General features: G+C 35.1%; 1 protein-coding gene across 1 annotated transcript; it reads left to right on the top strand.

The window, feature by feature from the left end:
• The first annotated feature begins 6 nt into the window (after positions 1–6).
• Positions 7–12,637, top strand: AKNAD1 (AKNA domain containing 1). The gene is made up of 17 exons (XM_026854427.1): positions 7–124; positions 620–1,783; positions 2,399–2,458; positions 2,787–2,904; positions 3,013–3,164; positions 3,276–3,335; positions 3,818–3,951; positions 4,291–4,426; positions 5,062–5,222; positions 5,763–5,856; positions 6,456–6,559; positions 7,915–8,000; positions 9,519–9,641; positions 9,725–9,835; positions 10,729–10,810; positions 11,642–11,789; positions 12,417–12,637. Exons 2-17 carry the CDS (start codon positions 734–736, stop codon positions 12,534–12,536), a joined length of 2,739 nt encoding a protein of 912 aa, XP_026710228.1. The 5' UTR covers positions 7–124; positions 620–733; the 3' UTR covers positions 12,537–12,637.
• The last annotated feature ends 1,314 nt before the right edge of the window (positions 12,638–13,951 follow it).

The following is a 13,951-nucleotide window of genomic DNA, read 5'->3' as shown; positions in this document are numbered from 1 at the left end:
CCCCGGCAAAAGAGAGTTTCTTGAAAGGGAAAGTTGCACTAACAGCAGCACAACGCCCCTGCCCGCAGAGACCTGAAGCGCACAGCCGCGGTGCTCGTACCATCGCTGATCCGAAAGCAGGGCTGTAAGTTCGCTTCTTTCTGCTTACGGGGAGGCCAGAGGAGGTGAAGGGGAGCAGACTGTCCCTGACCGCACTATCAGAGAAATAGATGGCATTTTATCCGATGAACTGGGGTGAAAAATAAATGGGAAGAAGGTTGCCACTTTATCTTTAGTGCAGAAGCTTGATAGTGGGGAGATAAAGAGTGAGAAACTCTATTTTATTCTTTTTTAAAACTAAGGTTGAATTCCGGTACCATAGTTGGCTCTATTACCAAGTTTCTTTGTCTATAATACTACGGAGGGATGAAGAAGCAAGGACAGGTTCTCCTTTTGCCAGTGCTTGTGTTATTTATGTCCATCCTTCCTCCAGTAGATAATCCAGACTTACACTAGCATAAATAAAACATTCCTGTCAGGGGAGTGCTTCACCGAACACCTACAGAAGGTATAAAATAGAAGTAGATCTTAATTCTCAAATGTATTTAAGTATAAAATAATAGCTACTCATACATTACAGATTTTGATCCATGCAGTAATAAAAGCTCTATCCACTACTGAAGCAGCAATGGCATTTATATTCTACAAAAACTGGATATGAAGACTACAAAAAAAGTGCAAACCATCAGACTGGATGAAACCCCAAATGAACAGTTCATTTTCAGATGAATTAGGCTGTACCACAGATGCAACTGATGAGGAACAAGATGACTTACCTTATGATGGAGATGTAGGCATAACCTGTAAATACAATAATGATTCAGATAATTTGAAGGACTGTACTTGTACAAAATGTATTTCTGGTATTTTAAATTTAGCCTGTTCCAAAGATAACAAAACCATGAAAGCAACAGCAAATTATGAAACTCATCCACAGCCTGAAGAATTCTCCAATCAACACAGAAATGCCATAGGAACAACAGGAATTTCAGCCGAAATGCCTGAAAGTGAAGTTGCCTTTAAGAAGGAATTACCTGTTGCTAGTTTTAGTAACCTAGATATCAAAGAACATCCAACTCACTCAAAAATGTCTGATGTCCTTTTGCGTCACTTTCCTAAGGGAGAGTTAGTAAGCACGTGCCCTTTAATTGAATGCGAGACAATACCAGAGACATCCTTTACTGAAAGTATCGATGACACTGCAAACAAACCTGAGCCTCCAGAACATGTCAGATGGTCTTTAGTGCATGAACAATGGGCAACTAACTTTGAAGAATATCACTTAGAAAAGCACAAGGAAGTAAACATGAGTGATAAAAATCAACATCTGCTGAACAAAAACAGATGTGTTTCAAATAAACCTATTTATTTTACTGCTAAGTGTGGGTGCAGACAAGAAAATTCACAATTGATTAAGGAGAATGAAGATTCACACGTCTTTCAAAACATGAAAGAAGGGAGTGCCCTCTTACAGAAAACAGTTTCACCTCACAAGCTCAAATATGGCCAAGGTCAAGCTCACTACTGCCTTCCCGACTTCTCTGAAGTTGTTTCCGAAGTTGAACTACCAAAAATAAGTGACAATATTAACTCAGTTCCTCCAAGTGAAAGAGCAAAATCCTTCCCTATTTTAAGTAAGTCAGTAATTGTGAACAACATTATAGAAAATAAGCACTATCTCAATTCTGCTGAAGTAGAGAATCAAGAAGAAATGAGCATTCCAGAACTGTTGCAACAGCTAGAGGTAATTAAGATGCTTTAAGAAATTCTTAATACTTGGTGAAGAGTGGTTTACTGTAAAAAGTTATTCTGTGTCCAGTATAATTAACATGACTAGTTCATGCAGGCAGTCTACAGGTATGAGCAAGTATATCACTTGAGTGAGCAATTGCTTTCACAAATAAAACATTTATTACCAAATATTTAATGATGCTCTAGAGTATTATTTGTGATGATAAAGCATCCTATAAATCATTAGGAAATTCACTATAAACTATTTCTAGTATTATATGTAAATGTTCAAATTCACCAAAAGTACTTTAAAGTTTTTCTTAAAATTACTTTTTTATACTGTGCCTATGTTTATGTTAAAGGCATCTTTGCCTTTTCTTTCATCTTAACACTCTTCAACTATACCAGTATTTATTAATTTTGTTTGGTAACAGCATTTCCCTTATTGTAGTAAATTTCTTTTAAAGTTTGTAAGCAATTAGATAATCACTTCTCAGTTTCATTTCCAGAGTTCACTGACAGAGCTACACAGATGCTTAAGTCCCTTCCTAAATTCCTATCTTAGTAAATCATTCGAGATGTAACAAGTTCTAATGGTTTTCCCTATTATTTTCTGCCTGCAAACAAGATGCTGACACAGCATGCTGACATCCAGAATCATACTGACCATCTGAGATTAAATCCTAAGGTAAATCTCTCAAAACAAGTTTTATTTGCTTTTAATTCCTTCTCCTTTACCTTTAGGACTATGAATACTTCCAAAAACTCTTATCATCACCTCCATACTGTACTTCCCATCCGTACAAATCCTCTTTAGATTTTCACAACATACAGCTGAAGTATTGAAGTATTTATAAAATGACCACTATACATATATCAAACTATAAACACATAAAATTATATGGTATTGTTAAAATAAACATTAATAACTTGTCTTATGTATTGGTTTATTTCTGAGGTTTTTATGTCCACAAGTGTTCAATACATTGTTTCTATAACCAAAGTTCTCGCTTTAGCCGATACTTCCTCAGTCACATTTTCCAGACGCCAGCATTGCCATTTACTCGGGAGACATGGGGACATCCTCTGAAGTCTTTACATTACGTGCTCCTATCCCTATACAATCTATACAAGGTTTGTCTAACTAAAGTTACATTAACTAGGCAAATGACTATTTAATGTCATTTGATAGCACTTTTGGGCAGAAATTCCAATTGATTGATCTTATCTTGCATTATGTAGGTTTGCAGTGTGGAACAGCAGCATCAGCATTACCAGCAGCTGGTACAGAAGCAGCAAACTGCCTAAATCCATCTAATTTACTGCCAGAACTAACACTAGGAGAAAAGATGTCTCAAATACTAAAGGATCAGACAGATCAACTGATAAAGAAAGTAAAGAGCTCTGTTTTAATATATACTTCACACTGATGTTCAAATTCTGTATTTATTTGGCACATTCATTTTTAAAATCCCAAATGAAAGTCTAATGTTTTTGTCTTGAAGGTGGAAGACTTCTCTAAGCATATGGCTCAAGATACATTCCTTTTTCAAGATAACTATCTGGTAATTTTACATATTTTCAGTTATCTGAAATACACTTTAAATGGCTGTAGACTTATAATTTTATGGCAAGATACTCCATGTTTTCCTCAGAGAAAAATAATGTTTTTAAACATCTCAGACTGTAATTATAAGTTTAAGAGGCAAACCCAAAGGTGTTCAGTAGGTGGCTGAATTGTTAGATTTATTTTAAGGATTACAACTTAAAACTGTTAGTGAAAGACCTTATGTTGCCATTTAAGTTACGAATTTGAAATATAGGGTATCAGTTCAGAAGTCATGGTTTAATATTTCACTTGTACATAATACAGCAGTAGAGAATACTAGGTGGACATACAAGATGCAGTCCTGTTCCAATTCAGAGCAGTACCAAACCTGTTACCAACATCACTGCAAATAGCATCTGGCTTACATAGCAGAAGTAGTTATTACTACGGCTTGCTAAATCATAATGTTTGCTATTGAATTATTTCTCATTGGTGAAGGTGTTAAATCAATTGAAAAGATACCTTGATGCCTTGGAAAGGAATTATTTAACAGCTAGAAAAGAGCACCGTAATTTACAGCTGCAGAACTACAAGAACAAGTATATCAACGTTGGAGAATTTGATCCTGAAAGGTTAGAAGTGCTAAGTAGTACATCAGTCTGTTTTCTGTATTTTGAGAGTCTTACCACAATTACTTCATTTAAACTTAAGAATTTTTCTGAAGTGAAAACAGTGTTATAAGTGTAAGCTAGAAGTGATTTGGCCAAAATTCATCTTAGGCTTTATATATCCTAGCTGTAATTAGAATACCTAACTAATTCAAACACTTAAAAGGAACTCTGTAAACTCCATTAATTTTGTTGGTTTTTTTCTTATGGGAAGTATACTGCAATGCCCAATATGGTTATCCTAGTAAGAAATACAGTATCAGTTTATACAGGTTTCACTAACTGTGTTGCAATTGGGTTTAGAAAGGTGGAAGGGGAAATATTTAGACTTGGCATGTTGCTTGAAGACATCCAAGAAGAAACCGATGCCAGCAAATGCAACTTGTCTTCTTTGCGTACCTCCTATGAATCTGCTCATTCATCATACTCTCTTTGTGAGGTAACTCAGTGAGTTTCATTATTTAAAGATAATTATTCTGTTTTACAGATGCAAGTTTCAAGAACCTCGGTATGCTTGTACTACTGTATATTCTCCTCTAATAAGAGCAATTACATTCTTAGATAGCATCTTACTTCAGAGAAAATTTTTCATGAAGTATTAACTTCATAGTATTTCATTAATTATGAGAAGCCCAAGTATAAAAACACACAGCTACACTCAATATTCTTTATTTCAGAGTAATAAAATAGGAACACCTACTTTAACTTTTACAAAGCTGTCTTTGTTTTGGGGAATTAATCACTATCATTTAGTTGGAAGAAATATTACTGTCTGCGATTCTTAAACTGCAGAATTACTAGGAGACCAAACATTATTGTAGTATAGAAAATTGAGCATACTATTAAGTATGGTAACATTTTGTTCTGTATTGTAAATGCACCAAAAAAACCCACCTTACAGCCTTCTACAAATCTACAAGTATCACCAAATGCTTTCAATAGTTCATGCTTTAGAAAACATTTTTCTCTGAATCCCAAGTCAGAGACACTCAGAAAATGATGGCTGGTAGAACTCATGTACTTGCAGTGCAGTGACCACATATACACATGTCTATGCTATGGTTCCTTGTACAGAGCTCAGTAGTTTCAAGCATTGCTGATCCTCCAGAAAGAAGACATACTGAAACTGCGTTTCTTCACAAGAACAGTGAGGGAGAAAAGAGTCAGACAACTGATGTAACCCCACAGACAAATCAGTTTTCTTTAGAAGACAAGTACAATCTTTGTCTTAACATGTAAGTGAAAACTTTGAAACAGCTACTGAAGTTTTTGTAAAACTTGTCTAAAATTATTTGCTGAATATAGAAAATTGGGATGTCTGGAATTCAAAAGTAATGGAAATATTTCCAGAATAGTACTTTTACAGAATTCTATAACTACATACCCAATAATTCCTTACAGCCTAGCATTCCTACCTTTCTGGGTCTTATGGACCTCAAAGTATTTCCTGAAGTGAAAACACTACCATCATCAGTTTCACTAGGAGTTAAATCATACCTCTCTATGAAATTCATTGCAACCACACAAATTCAGGATGTGAATGACTAGTCAAAGTACACAGCCGGTAAAAAAATAAAACTTATTTGCCAACATCTGTGTAGTATTTTCACTTAAACAAGAAAAGGGAGGGATGCAGATATTTGCATAGTTAGCCATCAGAATTCTGTGAAACAATCTAGATACCATCTCTGTCCTCCTGGGGAATATTTCATACGTGTTAATCATCTCAGTGAGATTATAAAATTAAAATAAATGGTTCTCCTTAACCAATTAAGGTTACAAAAGAGAGCTGAATCAACTTCCAGAAGAGAAACAGAGCCTCTCGGAAAAGGAGGTCTGCTAACAAACAAGCATTCTTCCAACATGATGGTATGAGATTGGTTTTCATACTTTTTTTTTTTTTTTTAAAACTTAGATTTTATTTATCTTTGAGATCACACAACATTTTTCTCTTCAGTTTTTGCACAGCACGATGGCTCAGCTTTTAGATACTACAGCGTATCATAACATTGCTGAACTTGTTTCCAAAGGAAAAAAATTTAAGGACTCTTAAATTTTGAAAACTGTGATAAAGTTTGCTTCTCTCAGGAAAGACTTACCTGTGTTTACTAGCCTGCCTTTATTATTTGGTCAGAGAGCAAAAGTTTAAAAGCAATTGCTTGCTTACAAAAATATTTCATTTTAAGGCATTGAGATAAATTAATATATACTAATCCTTCTCAAAGCAATATGAAAGCCTGCCTTGAATTCCAACTTCAAAGAAATGCTCATATTTTGTCCAGTCTGCTCTAGTTAGAATTGTAAATAGATGAAGCAAATTGTAGAGTTGATGGCAACTGAAAGCAATACAGAAGTGATATGCAAATGATGCCACTGTTTACACTATTCTGTTTGATATATAATTGTTATAGATACACAGTAATATAAACACTCATATGTAAACTTGTTTTGCCTTCTGGGTGCAACAGGGATTCCTTTCATCTGAGGAAAAATATGCTGCTGAAGGTCTTGCATCCCGTAGTCAGGGTACCTTAAGTCAAAAATTTAATGTTGATGAAGAAAGTATGAAAGGGTAAGTGTATTATATATTTTGGCTAGTCATAGATGTGGTTTTCTACAGCTAGGTGAACAGATACATGCATATACACTGATATGTCTCTATATACTGGACTCTGCATGAAACACTGAATAACATCTTTAATATCTGCAAATGAGGAGGATCTGTTCTAAGGTTTATGACCAGTTATTCACATAGGTAAGCAACATACCAGATGACCAGAAAAGTAGCAAAACTCCCATCAGTTTTATTAAAGAGAGGCTTTATAATCATATCACAAAGTAGCCCATCTCACTGAACCAGTACAAGGTTTATGGTGCTTAAGTGGCACAGAGTTATTTTAATAGCGTATTAAGAGAAGAAACTTTGTCTTTGTTCTCTATTCAGCAATGCATGTCAGCATCCTAAACCAGGATGACTGCAAAGTGTTCAGCAATGAAAAATATTTTTGCCATGAACTAATCTGGTAGGCCTGGAAGGAGAGCATACTGATACATATGCATATATTTCAAGTATAAGGGTCAATCTGTAAAGTTTAATTTACAGATGTGTCAGCATGGTAAGTCTACATGGGTTATTTGGGAGTTTGAAATTTTGGCAAATTACGTTTATGTCCAAAGCTAGATCTTGTAATACATGCCATGTAGAACATAATAATATTAATCTAAATATGTTCTCAGGTTATTTCAGTGTAGAGGTTAATATTTATACAGTAAAACTGACATAGCTTCCATTTTTTTTCCCTCTTACTTAAATCACTTCAAGAAATTTAGCTGAATTTTCTGATCTTTATTTTCATGAATGGGCTGAAATTTTTCCACAAAAGTTTGATGATGCTGTATGCCCTAAGTTGAAAATACATGTGAAATAATGCAAACAAGGAAACTTATTTTTGCTCTGGCAGAACACATCTTAAATATTCCTCTAATTATCTAAAGGCAGTAAAATTAAAGCCTTAATAGCTCAAAGTTTTATCAAGAAACTGCATCATCCTTACCACTAATAATATTTTGATGCAACATATGTTAACACATACAAATACATAGGATTTCATACTACTTTGCTATTCAAAGATGTGATTATCAAAACCTCTACTTCTAAGCATTTTTAACAGCTCTGGTAAGTCAGGGTCCTTTTTTCAGAACATGTCCTTCAACTGAAGGGGTCATTATTTCACAATTGGGTTATTTTTTAGTTTAAGCTTCTACTTACCACGTTTTTGGATAGTTGATACAGGTAGAGTTCTTTCTATGAATAAATGTGATTTCTCCTCAACTAAGAAGTGGTCAGACATTAATGTAATATGCTTATAAAGCTCATCATAAAGTTATTAAGATACAATTGAAATATCACTTTGTTTTCATGCTCAGAGATACAAGCAGTCAGGAAAGGAACACTGGAACGTCTTCACTCTTCATTCAGAGAAAACCAACTGATTTATCAGACACCAACCACAGTAAGTAGTGATAGCATACAAAGGTCAGAACTATGCTAATACCTACTACTGAATCCTGTTAAGAACTACATTCCTGTCACATCTCAGCAGCATGAAGATTGTTTTGCAGTTTTAACAGATGTTAGCACAGAGCAAGACCCTAAGAATAAAGAGACTATGAAGAGGACGTGAAGTCAAATTTACTGTGGAAGTCTCAGTGACAGACCAAGAGGCAACAGAACATCTAGTTAGATATGAACTCAAGTTTTAACTCAGGATCTAATCAAATATTGAAACATTGTTTCGGAGTTATCATCCTCGGAGATACTCAAAAATGAACTGGACAGGGTCCTCAACAACTTCATCTAAGTTGGTCCTGCTTTGAGAAGGGATTGGGCCAGATGATCTCCCAAAGTCCTATCCAACCTGAATTACTCTACAATTCTAACTCAGCTTCTTAGATAAGTTTACAAATATTGTTACTACTATTACCATTTTCAAAAGCATAACAGTGGTGTGCACACCATGCTTTGATTTTGCTTTATCTTCTTATCATGTGCATTTATTTCATGTCCTAGAAGGAGACTCCAAACTCAGTGACTGAAACATTTCATATCAGTACTTCCACTTTTAGTTTTTGGATTCAACTTTTTTTCTTTTGTTTTCATGCAGAATAAGAAAGTTCTCCTAAATCTGACCCATTCTGGGTTGACAAAGACTGGAAATATTCTCCTTCCTTAGTCCAGCTCCTAGGAATATAATTTTACCAAATCCAAACTAGAGTCCACACAGGCTACTGTGAGGTAATGAAGTCAGCTGTCAAGTCATCCAAGACTCCACCTCTTAGAAGTTCACTAGAATCTAATCAGTATCTGTTTTTCTTAGGGCATCCCAATTTTATCTTTCCACTGCACAATACTTTGAAGCTGTTAGTACCCAACAACTAAAAAAGAATAGCATGAGATATCCTAATATTCAGCTTTATGTCTGAATATGTAGGTTATTACCTTTGGTTTATCTTTTGTTCTTGGCTTCTCTCTGATATCCTTTCACTGTAATATAATACAGTCAGGCCATTATTGTTAGTACTGGTTTACACAATAGCTAAAGCAGTGCCGTACTAGATGCTCCCAAACTCATCTGTCACATTCTTCTAAGGCTGCATTGTTTTCCTAACACTTCAACTTGTAAGAATTTTAACCTTCAATACAAGAACCTAAGGACAGGGAAACGGAGAGCTTAATTTTTTTAAGAAAAACAATTCTGAGACTGGAAACAACCACCACCAAAAAAAAAAAAAAATTTTAAAAAAAAACATCTACATTTGAGATTTACAGTCAGGGCTGAAAGCCAATCTTTAAAGTTCAATCCCCACCTGTAAAAAGGAAAAAAAAAAAAGCACTTCAAATTGCAGTACTGTTAATGGCAGCAAAGAGCTCAGAAATTACAGTACTGAAAGCCAAATAATCACCTAGGTACACAGGCCAGAATTTCTATCAGAATCTTTCAGTCCTTTCTAATATATTTTTGGGATTTTAGGCAGCGATTCAGAAGACATCTCAGCCTATGATTCTTATGACGATTTGCAAAGCAAGGAACTTGTGAACTCTAAGACTGAATGTTACAAAACATTCAACACAAGATTATGTGGAGAGAGAAAAGGTATAGTGATTGCAAAACGTTAAAATCCACACAAAAATATTGTTTAGTGTTTACTTTTCTAAACAACACATCTTTGTTTTCAGGACTTCGATGCAGATGCCCTAGAGGAAGCAGAGATCAATGTAAACCCAGAAATCACAAAGAGTGTCTTCAGCCTTGTGCCCTATGTAGAAATAAAAGGTCTGGTTCATCCTGTAAGTATGATTTGTTATGAAATAATAACCAATCACAGGCTAGATTTTAAGGGGCAGAAAGCCACACTGCACATGAGGCCAAATTTAAGTTTACGTAATCAATAGCACTGTAGCTAAACAGTGGATGTGTACAGATCTTGCAGAGCAAGACTAGTAAATCCAACTTTTAGACACCTAGCCAAGTTTAATCCCCATGCATGACAGCTTTAACCTTCTGTTTCTTTGTGAGAAGGGTCCCTTCCATACTTTATTTATGACAGGAATATCTTATTTTGCAGTGCTACAAGGAAGAATATTAAAATTGGGAATTACTGTGACAACTTTTTCAGTGCTGTTACCAAATGTGTAACAAGTACTAAAGAAAATTCCAGCTTTACACTCAAATTGTGTGACATGCAGCAACGTCAAGGAAAGCCTAATTTAAAAAAAAAAAAAAAAAAAGTGTTGAACATCTAGCTTTTAAAGTCACTTATCTCAGACTCGTCTATACTAGAGAAGAAATCAGCTACTTCTATATATAGTTATAAATAGCTATATATATAGCTAAATTAGCTACTTATCTATATAAATAACTATGAAACTATAAATCAAAGTAGCATTCATGTAATTATTAGGATTATGAGAATCTGATTATTCTACACTTTCTTCCTGCAGTCCTTCATTTTATGAAATGGACTATAAATCTGCCTACTATTTGGCACAAAACTAAGTTCAACAGCAAACCCAAAAAGGTTAATCTGTCCTCATTTACCACAAAAAAAAAAATCTTTAAAAATATTCAAATTTTATTCAGCAGTGATACTTACCTGATTTTTTAAATTTATACTAAATAAAGTATTAAATACATTAAAAATTTACTTTGTTTGTTTTAAACATGGCCTCAACAACTACAGCTTATTCACAGAAGAGAATCTCCACTCAGAAACCTCAAAGAAATAAAGAGCCACATGAACTTGTAAACAGACTTTCTGAAAGGTAATATGTAGCAATAACAATATGCAGTACAACCAAAAAAGCCCTTGTTGAAGATTCAGCATAGAAAAGAAACTCACCAATATCATAAGCAGGAGGAACATCTTCTCTTTTGCACTGTGTTGTACATTAGAATTTTACTTGTTAGTGAAATTAAAATATTTGCCCAGAGCAAGTGTAAATAATTCTTAGAGTAGTTCTTCAATCTTTCTAATTTAATGAAGAGTAAACATCTGACTTCTTCAGCTGACACATTCAGTAGTAAAAAAATAACTCACTTTATTAAGAGGATGTTCCCAATCACAGATTCAAAAGCATGTCTGTATTATTTAAGATGTAATTCTGCTTGCTACCGACTATTTCTCTATAAGTAACGGTTCTATTGCTAACCGATGCTAACATTAAATTACACTGAAAGCCTGAGAAGTAAAGCAATTTCTTAACTGCAGCACAGACTAGACAAACTCAGACAAGTTCTACTACCGTATTTTTTTAGAGCATTACTCAATAGCAGTAATTGCCTGGAAGTACTGCAGCTGCACTCGATAATCAATGGCATAGACCACTCTGTGAGAGAAAGTTACAACACCAAGAACGTGATACTATTATGAGAGATTTCCTGACTCTGCCTCCTGGAATGTTGTCTGGCTTACTGCAATAGAGATGTAACACAAATTATAATAGACTGTGTTTTACAATTAAATGAAAACATTCTACCCCCTGTAAAATTAACTTGCAACTGAGTATGCTATCAAGGTGTATGCATTTAACTCCTAATGTAAAAATTATTTTGCTTACTAAAATTTTTTTTTATTCCATACATCTTATCTTTAGGCAAAACTCTGAGGCTGCCAAAACCTGCTATTCAAGCCCGTATGATAAAATTACCCTTTCACGTCAATACTTACCCAGCAAGAAGTCTGCCCAAAGAAAATCTGCAATCAACACCAGAAACAGAAATACTAATGATTCCAATGCAAATGTAAGGCTTGAGTGAAAATTAACAGCCACGCAACTATCTTGAGAAGAGTACGCCCCCATATCATGGCACTGCTGAACATCCCATTCTTAGCAAGTTATTACAATCTAAGCCAGTCTAGTCCATTAGAAGATAAGACAGGAGAGAGTTAAATACTAAGTACTTCAGCTTATATATTAGTATATTTCTTCCTACCAGTATGTTACAGACTTTTTATGAAACTTTGTCCTTGTATAAACTGTGAAAGGCACAAAGAAAAAAAAAAGAGCACTGGATCTTACCTCTGGAATTGTTTCATATACTGAAACTGCCACCCTAGCCTTACAAATTACTATCAAAACCAAAAAAAACCCTTCTGAATACAGCAAACATGCACCACACCAGGGCTGCCACTTTAGAAAGGCATAAATATCCCTCAGTTCAAAGGATTACACAATTGAAGAGAAAAACAAATACCTCTAACTTGAATCCTGGAACAGTCTATCCCATGACTCAGAATTTTTACTTCTCAACACGTATTCTGAGTTAAAATGCTACATAAAACCTTAATTAAACATCGCTTTCTATTCTGTACCTACATAAACATTTGCCTTCAGTATTAACAAGGCTCTATATTATTATTCCCAACAGATTTTAAGTTCTACTCTGGATCATGCCATACAGACAGCAAACAGTTTGAAGAAAGCTACAGAACGAATGGTACGAGCTGTTTCAGAAGATCTAGCTAAAGTTAAAAGAAAACAGCTTTAACTACCTAGTTTCAAATGCTGTATTGTTTTGCTGGTTGACACTGAAGTGTCAGTATCTCTGGAAATAAAAAGTGATTGAATACAAAGACCAGAAGTCAGCTAGCTGCTGCCTTGGCCAGCTGTTCTGTAACTATCAGTACTAAACCAAACCAGAGCATATTGGAATTCCACATGTTTACATGCTCAGTCTCAGAACTGGAAAACAAATTACTAATTCGATTGTCACGTCTTTAGTATGTTGGCTAACCCCTGTTATTATGCACAGCTACCATCTCTAAGCATTTGCTTAGGACAGCTGAATAAAACCTGGCTTAAACAAGCCAAATTAACTTTCTGATTTTTGATTTCCCCCCACCCCCAAATAGAATAAATCTCAGTCACTCCCTACATGTATTTACTTCCCACACCTTAACAGCAGCTGCTTAAGCATGCCCAAGGGAAACAGCCTCTGCACCCAAGACATCTTTTAAATATCACGCTAACATACTAAGTCATAGTTAACATTTGTAATTATTTTTGGAGTGCCCTACATTGAGAGTTGTTATTAAGATACTTCCTTGCATGTCTCAGTAACTAAGTAATACCATTTGTTGTCTCTGTATCCCTAACAATTAAATTTTCTGTTTCTTCAATGTGGTATCCTTGCCTCATCAGACATATCTGGCTTTGAGATTTTAACTGATGGTAAGCAGGCTGAAAAATTTTAAAATATTGCAGAAGTACAGTGGGCTGAGTAAAGTCATGTATTATTTTCCTTCTGAAATCCATTTAACTGCAGTGATTAAGAGCAAGCAGTTAACAGCCGTGTATTATCAAGGTTACTATTGACTGAAGCAACTCCAAAGCATATAGGGACTGATGGAAATCAAGTTAGAAGTGACAGTTCATTGCTTAAAAAGGACAGTCATTTTCAGGCAAACCTAAGTTGTTTCAGCAGTTGATGGATACAGAGATAATCCAGACTCTACTCACAGAAGCAGCGATAGCTAAACTTGCTGCGTACCACTGATTTACTAGCCTGAGTCAATGGCGTCTTTTGGGGTTTCTTCCACACAATACCATCAACCAATACCAATTCAACAATACCATCAACCTTTCTTGTCTCCCTTAGGCTCTTACAGTATATTCTTATAACTTGAATTGCCTCTGCTTATTTTCCCCAATTTTGCTTTATTTAACTTAAGACAACAGCACAGGATAGTGAAAGGCTCATACCCCCTGTGCTAGATTAATGTTTGGAACGTCCCTGTTATTACCTTGCAAATGAAATTAATAGTTGAACTAATAGCTGTAGGCTTCCTAGATCCAATAAAAGATTAATCTCTTCTGTAGACATCTTTCCACACCACAAGAACAGCTAGACCTTTTGCTTATCCTGGGTCACTGTCTGAACCTGCTGTCCTGGGCCTGAGAGCA

This window comes from Athene cunicularia (assembly GCF_003259725.1).
Source record: "Athene cunicularia isolate RWA chromosome 8 unlocalized genomic scaffold, athCun1 chr8_part1, whole genome shotgun sequence".
Lineage (NCBI taxonomy): Eukaryota > Metazoa > Chordata > Aves > Strigiformes > Strigidae > Athene > Athene cunicularia.
The sequence above is the reverse complement of the archived record's forward strand: the minus strand, read 5'-3'. Positions and strand labels throughout refer to the sequence as shown.

What these genes read in the sequence shown, in the direction of transcription:
- AKNAD1 (XM_026854427.1), top strand. Translation starts at nt 734, where the DNA reads ATGAAACCCCAAATGAACAGTTCATTTTCAGATGAATTAGGCTGTACC. An exon ending in GTAAACAGACTTTCTGAAAG is followed by an intron (nt 10,811 to 11,641) that starts GTAATATGTAGC and finishes TCTTATCTTTAG; the next exon opens with GCAAAACTCTGAGGCTGCCA. An exon ending in CTAATGATTCCAATGCAAAT is followed by an intron (nt 11,790 to 12,416) that starts GTAAGGCTTGAG and finishes TATTCCCAACAG; the next exon opens with ATTTTAAGTTCTACTCTGGA.